Source organism: Lynx canadensis, chromosome A3, assembly GCF_007474595.2.
Source record: "Lynx canadensis isolate LIC74 chromosome A3, mLynCan4.pri.v2, whole genome shotgun sequence".
Taxonomy (NCBI): domain Eukaryota; kingdom Metazoa; phylum Chordata; class Mammalia; order Carnivora; family Felidae; genus Lynx; species Lynx canadensis.
The window spans coordinates 15,075,021-15,093,465 of NC_044305.1; the positions used below are offsets into that span (position 1 = coordinate 15,075,021).

General features: G+C 47.7%; 3 protein-coding genes and 1 long non-coding RNA gene across 7 annotated transcripts in view; 2 read left to right on the forward strand and 2 right to left on the reverse strand.

Annotated features, from left to right (window-relative positions):
- Positions 1-10,280, reverse strand: DBNDD2 (dysbindin domain containing 2). 4 transcript variants are annotated; one of them, XM_030309511.1, is made up of 4 exons: positions 10,042-10,280; positions 2,654-2,800; positions 2,321-2,458; positions 1-678 (listed from the first exon to the last, which is right to left on the reverse strand). In XM_030309511.1, exons 1-4 carry the CDS (start codon positions 10,082-10,084, stop codon positions 473-475), a joined length of 534 nt encoding a protein of 177 aa, XP_030165371.1. In that variant the 5' UTR covers positions 10,085-10,280; the 3' UTR covers positions 1-472. The 4 variants fall into 4 exon arrangements, with proteins under 4 accessions (XP_030165371.1, XP_030165373.1, XP_030165372.1 ...); XM_030309513.1 differs by lacking the exon at positions 10,042-10,280 and adding an exon at positions 5,112-5,175; XM_030309512.1 differs by lacking the exon at positions 10,042-10,280 and adding an exon at positions 5,051-5,111.
- SYS1 (SYS1 golgi trafficking protein) overlaps positions 2,718-18,445 on the reverse strand; it is a 35,622-nt gene continuing 19,894 nt past the window's right edge. Inside the window, exon 4 of the mRNA XM_030309516.1 lies at positions 2,718-2,800. Coding sequence (XP_030165376.1) covers positions 2,794-2,800 — 7 coding nt within the window. The 3' untranslated portion in view covers positions 2,718-2,793. The remainder of the gene's footprint in view (positions 2,801-18,445) is intronic.
- Positions 6,244-8,899, forward strand: LOC115510048. Its single transcript, XR_003967582.1, has 3 exons — positions 6,244-6,731; positions 7,243-7,371; positions 8,844-8,899. It is a non-coding gene; the product is annotated as an uncharacterized LOC115510048 (long non-coding RNA).
- Positions 10,241-18,445, forward strand: part of TP53TG5 (TP53 target 5) — an 18,469-nt gene continuing 10,264 nt past the window's right edge. The window contains exon 1 of the mRNA XM_030309076.1: positions 10,241-10,438. Coding sequence (XP_030164936.1) covers positions 10,241-10,438 — 198 coding nt within the window. The remainder of the gene's footprint in view (positions 10,439-18,445) is intronic.

An 18,445-nucleotide genomic window follows, 5' to 3' on the forward strand; every position in this document is an offset into this window, starting at 1 on the left:
TTGGTATATTATTATCTGTTTATTACTTATTCCGTGCCCTGTTCCCAAACAGGGGGTGGGGGAGCAGGGGTACCACCGCACGGGGAGTGCTAGGAGTTCACGTCCACTTAGAGACACTGGTGTAGGAGACTCTATCAGAAGACTGCAGGATAGTCTGGGGGAGGCAGGGGCGCTAGGAAAAGCAGCGGCATCTTGTCCTACCTCATCTTCCATCTCCGCACCTGCAAGCCCTGCCTCAGGAGTAAAGCCAAAAACTGGCGGGGGGGGGGGGGGGGGGCGGGTCGCAGCAGGAAAGGTTAGCAGTAAAGCAGGAGGGTTGATTCCCAGAGAGGCTCACCATCCCACCATCCTTGCCTCCCCCCAGTGCCTGCTGCAAGTAAAGAGTCTGGTCTTCTCCGCAGGGCTCTGGCTGGGCCTCTCGTCTCCTGTGTGGAAGAGCCAGCCCGCTCAGTCTATACATGGACGCCCACTGCTAGCTGCAAGCTCCAGGCTCTGCCCCCCCATCGGCCCCATCCTCTTCCTCATCAGACTGTGCCAAGGGCGTGTCCGCTCCGCCGTCACTGGGATTTGGGCTGTGCAGGTTGGTGGAGTCGTCAGAAGACGAGGAGGAGGTGCGGGACGCGGTCCTGTCTGGCGTGGCCGTTGGCAGGCCCAGCTCCTCTGGACGGCCGTCCATCCCTGCCCAAAAAGAAGAGTTGGTCAGCGCCACAAACAGGGCTTCAGGGGGCTCTGAGAGATGCTCTGGCCAGCAGGGGCTGGAGCCCAGAGAGGCGCAGAGGCCTCACCCGTCAACTGAGCCAGTCCGGCAGACAGCCAGGTGTCCTGACTCTCAGGTCCCTTCATTTCACTACGGCACGTGTGGGCCCTGCAGTCTGCTCCACGGACTCAAGCGTGCAAACTCCACCTACGCCACCTACTTGATATTGGGTAGCTTTGGGCAAGTCATTTTCCCCCTCAAGGACTCTGAATCTTCTCTGTAAAAATGGGGTTCCAGGGGGCGCCTGGGTGGCGCAGTCGGTTAAGCGTCCGACTTCAGCCAGGTCACGATCTCGCGGTCCGTGAGTTCGAGCCCCGCGTCGGGCTCTGGGCTGATGGCTTGGAGCCTGTTTCCGATTCTGTGTCTCCCTCTCTCTCTGCCCCTCCCCCGTTCATGCTCTGTGTCTCTCTGTCCCAAAAATAAAAAAAAAAAAACAAAAAAAAAAAATGTTGAAAAAAAAAAGAAAAAAAAAATGGGGTTCCAGAAGGGTTTTGAGGATGAAATCGAAGAATGATTATAAAATGCCTGGCACGTAGCAGGCCACCAGTAAACAGCAGCAGTTTTAGAGAAAAGAAGAAGCCTGGGTGGTTTCATCCATTAAGTGTCTGAATCTTGATCTCAGCTCAGGTCTCCATCTCAGAGTCATGAGTTCAAGCCCCGCGTTGGGCCCTGCATTAGGCATGAAGCCTACTTTAAAAAAAGAGAGTATCTATCTTATAAGCTAAACATATGGGCTTTGGAATGAGAAAGCCATGGTTTGAGCTCAGCTCTTCCACTTTCTGGCTGTGTGGCAACTTCTAATTTCTTCCTTTATAAAATTAGGATACTACCACCTGCCCTAATAGGATATTATAAGAATTGAGCTAATTTGGCACAGTATTAGCAACTAAAAAAAAAAAAAAAAAAAAAAAAGTGCTCAGTAAATGTTCATATGAAGATGACTAAAACAGCTTAAGTTGTGTAATATAAAAATTATATTTTATATTATTTTAATTACATGAACTAATTACGTTAATTTCACAAATGTAAAATTAACAAAGACTAAGGGGGGGTTGGGGCATTCCCAGAAGTTTTTTTTTTAGATTGATTGATTGATTGATTGATTGATTTTTAGATAGTGTGCGGCACCCAACACATTTAAATGTTTATTTATTTTGAGAGGGAGAGAGAGAGTGTGCAAGAGCATGTATGCGAGAGCCGGGGAAGGGGCAGAGAGGAGAGAGAATCCCAAGCAGACTCCTCGTGGACAGTGAGGGGCCCAATGGAGCGCTTTATCCCACAAACTATGAGATCATGACCTGAGCCGAAATCAAGAGTCAGATGCCTAACTGACTGAGCCACCCAGGCGTCCCCGCCTCAGAATTTTAGATTGAGGATCTGTCATCCAGTTCCCCTCAGAGTCAACGTCCCTAAAATCAGAACAGACAGCTGTTTTATTGGTAGAAACACCCACTTCCAGGCCCTACGTGTATATTTCCCCGGTCCCGCTTGCAGCCTCATTTCAGAGCCTGACGCCTGTTTCTGGCTAACTGGTGCCCAAGTCCCCAAAGCCAAGGGGCATACCAGATGTCTGGGGGGTTGGTGGAGGGTCTTCGCAAGGCAAGAACACATCTGCTCCATCTTGGTCCCCAAGGTCAATAAGTTCTACCTGCTCCAGGGCATCCACATTCACTTCCATGGATGAGATACTTCCTATGGGGGCTACAGATCAAGAAGGGGGCAGGTCAGGAGGATGCGGGCCAGAGCACATAGGATGGTCAGAGATATGTGTCAGGTCTAGAGACAGAAGTCTCGAGGGCCAACAAAATGGGGGGATGAGGCTCCCATACTTCAGGACGTACAAGACGTGCCTCCCCTACCCCACCCCAGTCCCTCTCCCCAGGACTCAGAGCTTACGTCTCTGCGACTCGAGATGCAGGTGGGACAGGGGGAAGACAAACTCTGTCTCTGGCTGTAAAATGTCCTCAAAGAATTTCTGCCGCTCCCGAAGGCGGAGCTGCTGGCGCTCCAGGGCTGCCCGGGGATTTGGGTCCATGTCAGCTCCTGGAAGGTGGAAAAGCAAGTACAGCTATGAAGGTGAGAGGGAAGGGCGGGGGGAGGCTGGGCCTGGGGAGCGTGGGGAGCTCCGCTGCAGCTGGCATCCCAGCCGTGGGGCCTCCAGGTGCAGCTGGACACCTCTGGTCTTGGCTACCTCCTTCCCTTCCTCGAAACAAAGTCCGTTACCACAAAGTCCATTACCACAAGTCTCCTAAAGCGACAGCGCTGACCCTGGCTCCACAAAGGGGATGCCGGTTCCAGGCACAGCAAGAGAAGCTCCTCTGTATTCAGGGAATGGGGCCGATGGCCAAGACTCAGTATCATGCCCTCGTGAGAGGACTGGTCCAGCCCAAATGGGGGAGGCATTTTAATGGACCCGGCCTCCCCTCAGAAGGCCAGGGAAGGGGGTGGGCTGGGGATCTCAGGGTGGAAGGTCATCTTCCTCTAGTGCTGCAACTCTGGTTCATGCCCTGCCTTCAAAACCCAGACAAAGGCTAAAGCACCTCCTCCCCACCATACTCCCCATCACCACCATCCCCTCCAAACCCTGCTCTGAAGTCACAGATCTGACTTCCAGACTTGGCTCTGCCCCTAAGGAAATCATCTTTCCAGCCTCGGTCTCCCCATCTGAAAATGGCCTAATAGTCCTACCTGCCTCAAATGGGAGAGGCTGCGGGTGCAGGTGCGCCGTAAAATGTAAAGCCCAGATACTATACTATCCAGAGGCCGCCCATCTCTTCTCCGCTTTCCCCAGCTTGTTATTTGGGCGCCTCTCCTCTGACATCTCAGTCTTACATCCCTACTAGTCAAAGTAGCAATTGGAAGGGCGGGGCCCGGGTCGAATTCAGGGCCCCCGGACCCCCAGTGCTGAGAGCTTTCCAGAATACCAGAACTCTGGGCCAGCCCAGGCTCTACACATTCACTCCCATTTGCTCGTCCCTCCGGAGCCCATCACCGGAGGCAAGAGCTTGAGGACCAGCTCATCATCCTCTGCAGCCTGCCTCCTCGACTCATCTGGAATCAGTGTCCGAGACCCCGGCCAGCTCCACAGGCGCTGCTGCGGGCCGCGAGGGGCCCAAACCCAAGCGGGCCAGCCAGGGCCAAAGGCAGTGTGCGGGACCGGGTGGCCGCCGGCTGGCAGCGGGGGGGGGGAGGGAGGCGCTGACGCCGATTCCTGGGAAAAGCTTTCCGAGCTGCCGCCCAGGTCACAGCGCTAAAAATACCCGGGGCCCCTGGGGCCGTCTGCTCCAGCGGCCGGGTGGAGGGGGGGGGGGCAGGGGAAGGAGAGAACGAGGGTGGGGGCGCCCACGGGCTGGGGGCGCGGGGGCTCCCCCTTCCCCCTCCCCCAGCCCCATCCTTCTCCCGAGACCCAAGGAGCTGCCCCCAGGGGGCATCGGAGCCGGGGCCAGGGAGAGAAAAGGAGTTGTTTACGAGACGAAAGGTGCTGGGAGAAGGGAGTCCAGGTCTGGGGAGCCCGGGGTGCCCGTGAAAGGCAGAGCGCCCTCCTGGTCTCCGCTCCACCCGCCCTTGAGTCCGCAGGAGCTAGAGAATTCCCTAAAAAGGGCCGGGGCGCGCCCGCCGGTGGGCGGGCGGTGAGGGGTGGGGGTGGAGAGGAGGCCGAGGGCCCCGGGGCGTCCAGTTCGTGCCGCCGGCCCCCGGCCCCCGGCCAGCCCGTCGCCCCTGCGCCCCTGCCGCAGAGCCCCTACCTGCAGCGCCCCGCGCCCCCGCTGCCTCGGTGGCTGGGCTCCGGCGAGACGGCTGCGGGGGCGTGGGAGCGAGACGCGCCGGCCGGGGTGGGGCTGCGCTGCCGGGGCTCCCGCGGGACGGCCGGGCCCTGGGAGCCGGGAACGAGGAAGCGGCGGGCGGCGGAAGTGGGGGAGGGGTGGCGACGGGCACCCGCGCTCGCCTCCCTCCCGGCCGCCGCGGGGAGCCCCCTCGGGCGCGGCCGCTCGCACTTCCAGGCCGGTCGAAAAGTTCCCCGCGCGCATCCTTGCCCCGCGGCCGGCCACGCTCGTCTGCACTCCGCCCGCAGCCCGCCCGCAACCCGCCGCCCGGGCGCTGGGCTCCGCACGCTCCGATCCACTTGCTGCGCCGCGCCCCGGCGGCGCAGCCCCGCCGCGGGGACACGCGCGGGCTCTCGGCCCACGCGCACTTGCTGCTGGCGACTCGTGGGCAGCCCCGCCGGAACGCACCCGCACCCCGGGCGAGAAGGCGCACGCGGGGAAAGGGGCCCGGCGGAGCCGGGAGGGCACTGACCCGGTGCCGCGACTCAGGGCAGGTGCGCCGCGGCGGAGGGCCTCCTGAACCTGGGACTCACCCGGCAGCCCCCGGTTCAGGATCCGGGACCGGACCGAGCCGCCGCCCAGCCTTCCAGCGCACTGGGCGGGGTGGGCGCCGGGACGGGGCGGGTCAGGGCTGCAGGGGTGGGCCGCAGCGCCGCGCCCCGAGACGCCGGCGAGAAGCCAAGCCCTCCAGGGCGCAAACAGGGGCGCTGTGCATCCGGGCTGGCGGGGGTGGAGGGGCGACGCGCAAACTGAGGGAGGAGAGGAGAAGGGCTTGCCCCCCTCGCCGCGCCTCCTGCTCAGACCAGCGCCAGAAGTGTCCAATCTGCTTAACTCCTGGACGGAGACTCTTGCCCATTCTCTTCCTCCTCCCTCCCTCCCCCCATCCCCTTGTGCTCGTGCTCGCAGCTCCAGAAGCCTCGGGGACGGGACGGGACGGGACCGGGTCGGGGGTGTCTGTCGGGGATGCTTCTGCCGTGGGGGTCATTCGTTCATTCACTCAACAAACATCCGCGAGCAAGCCAGGAACTAAGAGTCATCCTTGGCACCTCTCTGTCCTGCGCTAAATACACCTCCATTTCCTGTCGATTCTCCTTCCTGAATAACTTTCCAATCCACCAACCCTCTCCATTTCCACCACCATCTCTCCCTTGGCTCTTCCAGTAGCCTTCTATCTGGGTACCCGGTACTCGCTCGGCCCGGCTACACTCCATCCCCGCCCCCCGCCCCAGCCGTCAGCCATCATTTCAAACCGCCAACTCTGGTGTTCCGCCCCCTGCTTAAATCCCTCCATTGTTAGAATAAAATCTAGGTGCTGATATCTGAGCCGAATCTTGAAGAAATGAGTTCAACGAGCAGAGAAGAGGGGAGGAGAGGTGGGGAGGGGCATGTGCAAAGAGAGGGATGGAGTCGTGATACACTCGGGTTTCCCTGTCGGGGACCAGCGCTCTGTACAAGTACCTGAAGCGCTGTTGCTTCTCTTGTTAGTGGGATCCCAAAACCCTGGGAGAAACACAGCCGGCGGCTTTCCCACTATTTTACAAGCAAGGAAATTAGTTTATGGGAGGCAAGTGGTTAAGGGCACAGGCGTGGTCGTCAGACCCTCCTGGGTTGCAAACCTAGCTCTCCATCTAGCTGGTTGTATAAACACTTAATTTCTCTGTTCTTTGATTTCCTTGCTTATTAGGTAGGAATAATTAATCCCTACTACTTATGAGGTAATTCGTATAAAATGCTTAGTACCTGACGTGGGCACTTTGGAGATGCTTAATAAACATTAGGTGTTTTGATGGTAATGGGTTCTGAGAAAGGGAGGAAACTGTTTTCTTCCACGAATTTCTGTAATTATAGGAAGTACACCCTGATAGTTAACACTTCTTCAGAACTTATTATATATCTGTTGCTGTTATAAGTGTTTTGCCTATATTTATTAACTCTTTTAATCCTCTTAACAATCTTGTGAGGTAAGTACTATTATTATTATTTCCATTTTCCAGACGAGAACTGAGGTACAGAGAGGTCAAGGGACTTGTCCAAGGCCATACAGCAAATAATGGATTTTGAATCCAGATCGGCTGCTCCAGAGACTGTGTTATAACCACTGGCCCCAGCCTGTTCCCCTTCAGCCCTGTTGCAGTTTTCATCTTCCAAGAAAGGTCTCAGTCAGTTTGATTCTTATTCCTCATTCATGGGTGGAGTAGACACTCGGTCCCATTTCCTAGCACAGAGGAATGAGGCTAACTTGGAGTGTGGTGGGTGAGAGCTCAACTCCCAAAGCCGCTTCCCCCCTTTCCAGGCTTATTCCTGGGAACAGGACTCCATGAATTGTTTTGAGCTGTCCCCAAGATGGTGACAGATCTGGAACCTCTGTCTCTTCTCTTTGCCAGATAGTTGCCTCATAAAGGGGTAGAGAGGGGAAAGCGTCCAAGCTAGAGAGAATTCAGGGGGCTAAGCCGGAAGGGTGCCAGCACAGAGAAGGAGCCAGGCAGCGGACCCAGGAGCAGATGGCCAAAGGGGGTAAAAGGAGCCGTGGGAAAGTAGATGGCCAAGACTTCAGGCTCCATGCAGGATGCAGAGAGCTGGGGACAGCATCATGACCACACTAATCACAATTTTTAAAAATTGTTAGGTAGTCTATAAAATTACAGCTTTTGTCAAACCCATCAGAGAGCTGAGTTTGCAGAGCAACCAATTAACCTGAATTCCAAAGAAGGACGGGAGCCTCCGAGAAGAAATGGGACACAGGCGCTGGCACGCTTGTGAAACAGGAGGAAGACGGGGCCTCCATTCAGACAGGTAAGAGTGCATTTCCTTCCTAGATGCAGGTTGCTCGCCGGTATCATATTCTTTCTGCCTCCAGAAAGATCTACATAAACAAGTAAAGATCTCTGGAAATAGACAGAATGAAGGTAAATATAAGAGACGTTTTTCTGTGTTTAATCACCTTAAAAGACAATTGACTAAAGCAAACGAGTGGCAATACACTCCTCTTTTGCTTTCGAAGTCATGGGGATGTCAAGTCCGGAGTAGGGAATATAGCCAATAACTGTGTGGTGAGAGGTGATAAGTACACTTACCATGGTGAGCATTTTGTAATGTATATAATTGCCGAATGACTATGTTATACACCTGAAATTGATATAAAATTATGTCACTGCATTTAAAAAAATCTATTTTAGAGAGAGAGAGCACAAGTGGGGGAGAGGGTCAGGGAGAGAGAGAGAGAGAGAAAGGGAGAGAGAAAGAGAGAGAGAGAGGAAATCTTAAGCGGGCTCCATGCTGACTGTGGGGCTCAATCCCACAACCCTGGGATCATGACCTGCGCCGAAATCAAGAGTCTGACACTCAACCGACCGAGCTAACCAGGTGCCCCTATATGTCACAACACTTCAGTTTTTAAAACAGCAGCAGTACGTTGTGGGTATATAGCATATATAAAAGTTAAATTATGACAATAACAATAGTTAAAATGATGGGATGAGTAATTGGAAGTGTACTATTTTAAGGACCCTCTGCTGTATAAGTGGTATGACATTATTTGAAGATTGCCTTTGGTTAATTGAAGACATACACCATAAATGCAAGGGGAACCACTAAAAAATTTTTTTTAAGAGGTATAAATAACAAGCCAATATGAAGATAAAGTGAAATAATAAAAATATTGGGAGCCAGGGCATCTGGGTGGCTCACTCGGTTAAGCGTCCGACTTTGGCTCAGGTCATGATCTGGTGTTTCTTGAGTTCGGGCCCACATCGAGCTCTGTGCTGACAGCTCAGAACCTGGAGTCTGCTTTGCATTCTGTGTCTCCCTCTCTCTGTGCTCCTCCCCTGCTCTCTCTCTCTCTCAAAAATAAATAAAATATTAAAAAAAATTTTTTTTAAATATTGGGAGGCATTCTCCCTGGCCCTTTTGGTGTTCAACATGTCTTGTTGACTATGTCAAGATTGCAAGGATTTGACTTCTCTTCTGCACCCTTGCTTACGATTGATAATTGTTAATAGAGCTTGAGACACCAGATCATGTCTTTCTCAGACCAAGGCAGGTTTGCTTACTGCTTGCTATAGAAGTTCTGGGCCTGGTTCCCCAGCCACAGGGTAAAGCCACTATGTGTGTGCTATGCATCTGGGACCACCATATCAGTTATTGGACCTGGGGCCAAGTGGACCACAGACAGACAGCTATGCTCCTGTTCATGTTGTTTGGCGTGCTATGAGTAGTGTTTCAATCAAATGGAATAAGTCTTATTGTCTATTTTTGGTACCCAATAGGTTGATGTTTTTCCCTGAAGAAATGTAATTAATCCAAAGTAAGGAAAAAAAAAAAAGAAAAAAGAAAAAAATGAGAAAAAAAAATGGATGGAAATATAAAACAAATATGTAAGATTTTAATCCAATTGCCAATGAAAGAACCAATTAAAGGACAGACTAGTACATTTGGAAATAAAGCAAAAGGCAATAATGTGCTGTCTATAGAAACCGAATTTAGCTATAAAGAAACATGTACGTTAAAAGTAAATGGGTGGAAGGACGCCGGGGTGGCTCACTCAGTTAAGCACCCGACTTTGGCTCAGATCATGATCTCGTGGTTCATGAGTTTGGGCCCCACGTCGGGCTCTGTGCTGACAGCTCAGAGCCTGAAGCCTGCTTCAGATTCTGTGTCTCCCTCTCTTTCTGTCCCTCCTACTCACACTCTATCCCTCTCTCTCAAAAATTAATTAATTAATTAATTAAAAATTAAAAAAAAAAGGTAAATGGATGGAATGAGATGTACCACACAAACAGTAATCAAATCAAACTGGAGTGGCAGTATTCATAGCAGACAAATATAAACCTTCAAAAAGACTATTAGCAGTGATTGAAGAGGGATAGTGATAACAATAAAAAGTTCAATTCACCAAAAAGACTTCACTATTATAATGCAAATACATCTAATAACAGAGTTTCAAAAACAGATGAAGTAAAAACGAATAGACCTAAAATAGAAAGAGAAAAATCTATATTTCAGTTCGAGAATTCAATACTGCTCTCTCAGTAATCAATAAAACAAGTAGGAGAAAAAAGGAAGGAGGTAGAAAACCTGAACGCTATCCACTGACTTGTTCCGACTGCCACGTTGCTAACACTTTAACCCGACAACAGCAGGATAAGGATTCTTGCAACTGCACATAAAGCATTCACCAAGCTGCATCACAGCCTGGGCCACCAAACGAACCTCAGCAAATTTAAAAGAATTTAAATCAGACAAAATGTTTTATGACTATACAAGAATTAAAATGTAACCAATAAAGGCATCTGGGAGACATCCCCAATCCTTGGGAATAAAACAGGACACTTCAAAAAAAACCGAGAGTCAAAGGTGAACTCCAAAAGGAAATGAGAAAAATATCTTGAATTGAATAAAAACTGAAACGCAGCTGCCTGCCACCAAAATAGCCCCCGGTGCTCCCTGCCTTTCCTTTATTCTTACCTTTGTGTAGTCCTCTGCTACACTGTATCGAGGCGACTCTCATACAGTCACAAACGGTGGTGGATCCCGGCCAAAACTAGGATTGAAAAAACAAAAGACCACAGCTCCCGTCTCGGGTGTGTGTCCTCTGTTGCTTGGCTCGCTCTGGGGGAAGCACCCTACTGTGTCATCAACAGCCGGGCAGACAGGCCTACGTGGCATGGCACTGAAGATTCCAGCCGACGGCCAGGAAGAACAGAGACCGGCCTGCAACCGCATGCGGGCGCAGGGAAACGGAACCGCCGGGCCCAGTGGAGCCTCGAGAGAGTGGACTGCGGTCCTGGCCGGGGGCTTGACGGCCACCTCGAGAGATGCTGAGACATCACCACCTCAGCTAGAGCACTCCTGGATTCCTGATGCCCCAAACCCCTGACATAATAAATCCCTCTTGTATTAAACTGCTACACTCAAGACTAGTTTGCCATGCAGCAGGAGACAGGGCCTAGACTTTGGTACTGTGGGAGAGTGCTGCTGTGTCAGCTCCGAAATGTGGCAGTGGCGTTAGCACTCACCACAAATTGATGAGACTGTAGGGAAAGCGCCTTGGAAACGCTGTTAATAGAAGCCTCGGGCCTTTGAGAAAAAGGCAGGGCCGACAGCAAAGTGGGTAAATGCTACTGGGAACTGGGGAACTGGGGGAGAGGAAGCCAGTTATGTCCTAGCACAGAGGTTAGCAGCCCCGTCTCCTGCAGTACAGTGGGCAGCAGAAAGTACCCCTGATGAGCTGGGTGGTCTAGCTGAGGACATTTCCGAGGAAGGCGTCAAAGGCGCCACCTGGTCTCTTCTCGCTGCTGACAGTAAAATGCCAGCAGAGAGGGCGGAACTAAGGCAGCAGCTCCCGAGTGACAGCGAGGTTGCCTCCTGCGGGGCATTTGGCAATGTCTGGAGACATTTTTGGTCCTCGAAACTAGAGAGGTTGCTCTTGGCATCCAGTTAGTAGAGGCCAGGGATGCTGGTAAATAGCGTCTAATTGCAAGACAGACCCCTCTCCCTACCTCCCCCCACACAAAGATTCATTCTGCCCAGAATATCAGTAGTGCTGAGGCTGAGAAACCCTGAGCCAAAGGGAAGCAGTGGTAAATATAAAAGAGCCAGAACTTCATGGTAGGAAATTCTCAGCCTCTCCAAACGGCAAATGATAGTAACAGTAAGAAGTGCTTTCCTGGCAAAGCTCAAATAATCCAGGGCATTGAAAACCTTAAAAAACAAAAACAAAAACAAACAAACAAACAAAAAACCCCCACCATGGTCCAAAAATGAAACTGAGGTTGTGACTGTTAAGATCTTGAGTTCACATCTCAGGAAGACGAAAGGCAACGCCTCAGAGTACTATTCAGTCAGATAAAAGATCTCTAAGATTATAGGTGGGCTTTACAGATCCTCTAAATCAAACAATAGAGATTCTAGAAAGCTGAAGGGTGTTGTCCCTTAGCCATTTCAGCAGAAGCCTAATGCAGAGAAGGGCTTATCTCAAAGACATTGTGGGCATGGCTTTTGTCTAGCCAAGTGGACCCGGATAAGATTCAGAGTGACCTACAAGTTCTTAGAGGGATAATAAATCCAGAAATATCTCCAGTTTGGATTTATAAGAATGAAGAGAGTATAAAATAAAAGGAGGACTTTGGGCTCTGAATAAAATGGAGTAGCTGCATTCCTCTCTTTCCTCCTCACAAGTACAGGTTAAAATGCTGGACATTTTATCTCAAACAAACATAAGAAGGCAGATCAACCAGCCCCCCCCCCCCCAGTAGGCTTTCTTTTTGCTAGGGTCTGGAGAAGCCTGCAACCTGGAAATGCCAACAAGGCACAGATTAAAGTCACCTCCATGAAAAGCCTGTTTTCTCTTGTCAAAGGACTGAGAAAGGGGCACCCTAGCAAGACAGAAATCTTCTGACATTAAATGGCCTGCTCCAGCAAAATACTAGAGGAAAAGGCACTCCTAGCCTCCACCTGCAGACAGAGGGGGACAGCCTAGACTTCAGTGTTTGTCTTGTAACAGAGGTTACAGGGCACCTCCCCCACTTCACCTCCAAGCGGTGTTGGTGGGGGGAGGCTTCATCATTGCCCAACAGTAACAAGTACCTCTCTCCAAGTACCCTTCCCCATTTCCATGGTGTCAGAGGAGGCCATGGGGGGAGCTACACTACCATCCCCATCCAGCAATGATGAGGCCCCACTCCCTTCCCTCAATGTAAAGGAGGCCCAGTATGGAATCTAGATGACCACCTCTGCCCAGCAGTAATGAGGCAACCCTACCCTACCCTTCCCCTACTGCGTGGTGTCAGGGGGTTCATGTGGGTAGTGCGGGTTTTCACTCTCATCTGGTGGTAAAGAGTTGGTATCAGTGGACCAGGTCATCCAAGGCCTGGTTTAAAACAAGGTTTTAAAACAAGGTTTAAATGAAATCCAGATTCTCATAATTTCCAAAATGTCCAGGTTATAACTGTAAATAATTCATCATACATAGAACTGGGAAAATCTCAATTTGGATAAGAAAAGACAATCAACAGATACCAACAGATCAGTGTTGCTGGATGTATCTATGATTTTAAGACAGTCACTATAAAAAAGCTTCAACAAGCAATTACAAACATTCTTCAAATAAATGAAAACAGGGGCGCCTGGGTGGCGCAGTCGGTTAAGCGTCCGACTTCAGCCAGGTCACGATCTCGCGGTCCGTGAGTTCGAGCCCCGCGTCGGGCTCTGGGCTGATGGCTCAGAGCCTGGAGCCTGCTTCCGATTCTGTATCTCCCTCTCTCTCTGCGCCTCCCCCGTTCATGCTCTGTCTCTCTCTGTCCCAAAAATAAATAAACGTTGAAAAAAAAAAATTAAAAAAAAAAAAAAAAAGGGGGCGCCTGGGTGGCTCAGTCGGTTAAGCGTCCGACTTCGGCTCAGGTCACGATCTCACGGTCTGTGAGTTCGAGCCCCGCGTCGGGCTCTGGGCTGATGGCTCAGAGCCTGGAGCCTGCTTTGGATTCTGTGTCTCCCTCTTTCTCTGCCTCTCCCCCGTTCATGCTCTGTCTCTCTCTGTCTCAAAAATAAATAAACTTAAAAAAATTAAAAAAAAAAATGAAAACAAATATCAGGGAGGGGCATCTCAGTGGCTCAGTTGGTTAAACTTCCAGCTCTTGGTTTTGGCTCAGGTCATGATCTCAGTTTGTGAGTTCGGGCCCTGTGACAGGCTCTGTGCTGACAGTGCAGAGCCTGCTTGGAATTTTCTCTCTCTCCTCTCTCTCTCTTTCTCTCTCTCTCAAAATAAATAAGTAAAAATTTTTAAAAAATTATTTTTAAAAATCTCAGAAAAAGAAATAGAAATCATAAAGAAAACAGAAATGTTAGAACTGAAGAAAAAAATTACTGTGCTGGGTTGAATCGTGTTCTCCAAAATACCCAATATTACAGAATGTGACCTTATTTGGAAATAGAGTCTCTGCAGAAATAATTAGTTAAAATGAGGTCATACTGGAGTAGTGTGGGCACTAAATCCAATAACTGGTGTCCATTATAAGACAATGTGAAAACACAGAAAGACACCCAGGGGAGACCACCATGTGAAGATGGACGCAAATACTGGGATGATGGGTCTATAAGCCAAGGAGCACCCAGGATGCCTGGTGATCACCAGGAGCCTGGAGAGAGGCATGGGACAGGTTCTCCCTTGGAGCCTCCAGAAGGAACCACCACCTTGGGTTTTGGACTCTTGGCCTCCAGTACTGTGTGAAAATAAACTTGTTGTTTTAAGCCATCAAGTTTGTGGACATTTGTTACAGCAGGCAGGCCTGGGAAACTAATACAGAAACTAAAATGTAAAATAAAACCACCTCACTGGGTAGGCTCAATACAAGGATGGAGATAATGTTTGGAAGGACAGGTGCATTTGAAGATAGAACAGTAGAAATGATCGAATCTGAAAGAGAGAGAAAATTATATTTAAAAAGGATAAAAAGCAAGAACAGAGCTTCAGACACCTGTGAGACAGTAACAAAAGATTTAACATTTGTGTTACAGGAGTCCCAGGTGGAGAGGAAAAGGAAGTGAAGCTGAAAAAACATTCCAGAAAAGAATGGCTGAAAGTTTCCCAAGTTCGACAAAGACCTGAACCTACAGATTCAAGAAGCCGACTGAATCTCCAGCATAAGCCCAAATAAATCCATGATAACACACACCATAATCAAACTTCTGAAAACTCAGGTCAAAGAAAGAATCGTGAAGGCAGTCAGAGAGAAATGACACCTTTCCTGTGGGGGAACAACAGTTCAGTTGCAGCAGATGTGAGCTGCCAGAAAGAAGTGGGACAGCATTCAAGGAGCGAAGGAGGATACGGTCAGTCCAGAGTGCCTGACAAAGATTCTCTCCTTGACCAAACTCTAGCTGGGCTCCTCTGAGCCCTCTTTTCAACATGGCCTTAAACTTGGTCTATACAGACTTGAACAAACACTAACATAGTTTCTAACAACTCAAGGCTGAATCCCTAGGATGACCCCAGACCCCTTAAAGTGCCTGCCTGAGAAAACTCAAGGCTGCCAAATGAATTTACTGTTTGCTCTAGCCAACGCCCCCCCTCCCAATATAGGGCCCTGTCTCCCAACAGCAAGATATGCATCTTTCGTGGAAGTGTAGGAGCCTAACTTCAATAGTGTCAGTTAGCAAACCTAGATAGGTCTCACATGGACCAATACCCCCTTTATGCTTTTTGTAAATTTTCACTTCCTTGGCTCTACAGAGCCCCCACTTACCCCCATTCCCTATTCCTGAATTCAAGATGCCAAGTTGTCTATACAAATCAAAGTTGAATTCAGTTCACACTGGATTCTTTTCCCTAGTACAAGAGTATATTAATGATCAAAATCTGTCCTTTCTACTTTAGCTAATTTGTTTATCTCTGACATGCTATACCCAGAAAGAAGACCATTTAGGACTGAAGATGAAATTAAGACATTCTCAAATAAAAGAAACACTAAGAGTATCTGTTGTCTGAAGACCTACCCTAAAAGAATGGCCGACACAGTTGGTAGAGTGTGTGACTGGATCTTGGGGTTGTGAGTTCGAGCCCCACGCTGGGTGTAGAGATTACTTTTAAAAAATGGCTGAAGGAAGTTCTTCAAACATAAAGGAAATGGTAAAAGAAGGAAACTTAAAACATCAAGAATGAAGAAAGATAAATGAAAAGAATGGAAATACAGGTAAATGTAATAGACTATCCTTCCCCACTGGTGTTTTCTAAATTATATTCAATGGCCAAAGTATAAATTGTAACATGTAACATTGTCTGATGTGGTTCTCAGTGTATGTAGAGGAAATATGTAAGACATTATAAAATGGAAAGTAAAGATCTAAACAGAAGGCTTCTGTACCTCACTTGGAAGTGGCAAAATGTCGATACTGTGACTCATGTAGACTGTGATAAATTATGAATGTATAATGAAACCCCAGAGCAGTCACTAAAAACTCTGCACAAAGAGATACACTTGAAAACGCCATAGATAAATAAAAAATGGAATCCTAAAAGATGTTCAAGTAACACAAGAAGGGTGGAAAAACAGAACAGAGGAATGAAAAATAGAGGGAACCAACAGAAAATAAAATGGCAAATGGAAACACTAAGACATAAATAATTACATCAACTGGAAATGGCCTCAATAAGTCATTTAAAAGTGAGAGATCTGAAAAACAGAATACAAAAATGTGACCCAGCTATAAGCCATCAGCAAGAAATTCACTTCAAATATAATGACATAGGTAGGTTGAAAGTAAAAGGATGTAAAAGAAATATGCCATACAAACATTAATCAAAAGACAGCAGAGTCTGCCATCTTAATATTAGGTAATAGCAGATAAAAGAAAATCACCCGGAAAAGAAGTTACATTACATAATGATAACAGGGTCAAACCAGGAGGAAGACAAAGTAATCCTAAACGTATAGGCACTAAACTGATAAAACCCAAAGGAGAAACAGGCAAATACACTATCAGAGTTGGAGACTTCCACACATCTCTGAACAACTGATAGAAATACTAGGCAGAAAAACGACAGGATCTGTAAGAACTTCACAAAACCATCAGCCAAAAGGATCTAACTGACATTTAGAGACTACTCCATCCAACAACAGCAAGATACACATTCTTTTCAAGTGCCCATGGAATATCCACCCCAATAGACAATACCCTAAGTAAAAAATCAAAACACCAAACCACACACAACCTCAAGAGATTTAAAAGATTGAAAGAGATTTAAAATTATTCAGTGAGTATTCCCTTGACCACAGTGGAATCAAATAGGTCCAAGTTAGCAACAGAAAGGTGACAGAAAAAATCTCCAAACACATGAAAAGTAAACAACATACTTCTAAATAATCTATGGGTCAAAGTGAAAATCTCAACGAAATTTTTAAAAATTTTGCTGGATGAAAGTACAAAGTATCAAAATTTGTGGGGCACAGCTTAAAAATTTTGCTGGATGAAAGTACAAAGTATCAAAATTTGTGGGGCACAGCTAACTGGATGCTGAAAGGAAAATTTACGGCACTAAATGTTTACTTTCAAAGGAAGAAAGGCCTCCAACCAACAATCTAAGCTCCTGCCTCAAACTAGAATCAGAAGAGCAAAATAAACCCCAAAGAACTGAAAATAGAAAAACAATGCAGAAAACCAAGGAAACAAAGAGCTGCTTCTTTGGAAAGATCTGTAAAGTTGACAAACCTCTAACAAGATTGACAAAGGAAAAAAAGAAACAGGAGACCTAAACTATCAATTTCATGAGTGCAACGGAGGATATCCCTGCAGACTCCCAGACATTAAAGAGATAATAAGGGACTACTAAGAACAATTCTACACACATCAATTTGGCAATTTAGATAAAAAGGACTAAATCCTCAAAAAGTACAAACTGCCAAAACTCACCCAACATGAAATAGATCATAAAAACAGCTCTATAACTATAAAAGAAATTGAATCTGGGGGCACCTGGGTGGCTCGGTTGGTTGAGCGTCCGGCTTCGGCTCAGGTCATGATCTCATGGGTTTGAGTTCAAGCCCCTTGTCAGGCTCTGTGCTGACAGCTTGGAGCCTGTTTCCGATTCTGTTTCTCCCTCTCTCTCTGCTCTTCCCCTGCTCGTGCTCTGTCTCTCTCTCTCTCAAAAATAAATAAATAAACATTAAAAAAATTAAAAAAAAAAAGAAATTGAATCTGTAGTCAATGCAACACACACACACACACCTCTTAAAAAAAAAAAGAAAGAAATATCTAGGCCCAGATGGTTTCACTGAAGAGATCCACCCAATGTTTATTAGGAGAATTATGTAGAAGAATTAATACCAATTCTATACAATCTCTTTCAGAAAATAGAATAGGAAGGAACACTTCTCAACATATTTTAGGAGCTTGGTATTACCAGACCCAGACAAAGACAGTACCAAAACACAACACAATAGACATATTTCATCTAAGTTATCAAATTTGAGGGCATGGAGTTGTTCATGATATTCCTTTATTATCCTCTTGATGCCCCTAGGATCAATAGCGGTGGTCCCTCTTAAATTTCTGATATTGGTAATTTGTATCTTCTTTCTTTTTTGTTCTTGGTTAGGTTGGCTAGAGATCTGTTTATTTTTACCTTTTCAAAGAACAATTTGTGGGGTTCATTGATTTTCTCTACTGTTTTCCTGTTTTCAATTTCATTGATTTCTGCTCTAATTTTTATTATTTTTCTTTTGCTTGCTTTAGGCTTAAATTGCCCTTCTTTCTCTAACTTTATAAGATGAAAGCTTAGATTGATTTCTGATCTTTCCTCTTTTCCAATATATGCACTAGTGCTATAAACTTCCTCCTAAACACAGTCTTCACTGCACCCTACACTTTTGATAACTTGTATTTTCACTTTTGTGTAGTTCAAAATATTTTAAAATTTCTCTTGAGATTTCTTCTTTGATCCATGTTATTCAGTAGCAGATTGTTTAATAATATCCAGGACTTTCCCAACTATCTGTTATTGGCCTCTAATTTAATTCCATTGTGTTTTGAGAACATACTTTGTATGATTTCTATTCTTTTAAAAATCTGTTCAGGTGTGTTTTTAAAAAAAATTTTTTTTAACGTTTATTTATTTTTGAGACAGAGAGAGACAGAGCATGAACAGGGGAGGGGCAGAGAGAGAGAGGGAGACACAGAATCAGAAGCAGGCTCCAGGCTCTGAGCCATCAGCCCAGAGCCTGACGCGGGGCTCGAACTCACGGACCGTGAGATCGTGACCTGAGCTGAAGTCGGATGCTCAACCGACTGAGCCACCCAGGCGCCCCAATTCAGGTGTGTTTTATAGCCTGGAATGTGCTCTATCATGAATGTTCCATATAAGCTTTGAGAAGGATGC

Excerpts from the sequence above, each read along its gene's own strand:
- DBNDD2 (XM_030309511.1), bottom strand. The coding sequence starts at position 10,084 with ATGAGAGTCGCCTCGATACAGTGTAGCAGAGGACTACACAAAG. Across the intron at positions 2,801-10,041 it reads TAGCAGAGGACTACACAAAG|GAGCTGACATGGACCCAAAT; the intron begins GTAAGAATAAAG and ends TCCACCTTCCAG. Across the intron at positions 2,459-2,653 it reads GCATCTCGAGTCGCAGAGAC|CCCCCATAGGAAGTATCTCA; the intron begins GTAAGCTCTGAG and ends CTTGATCTGTAG.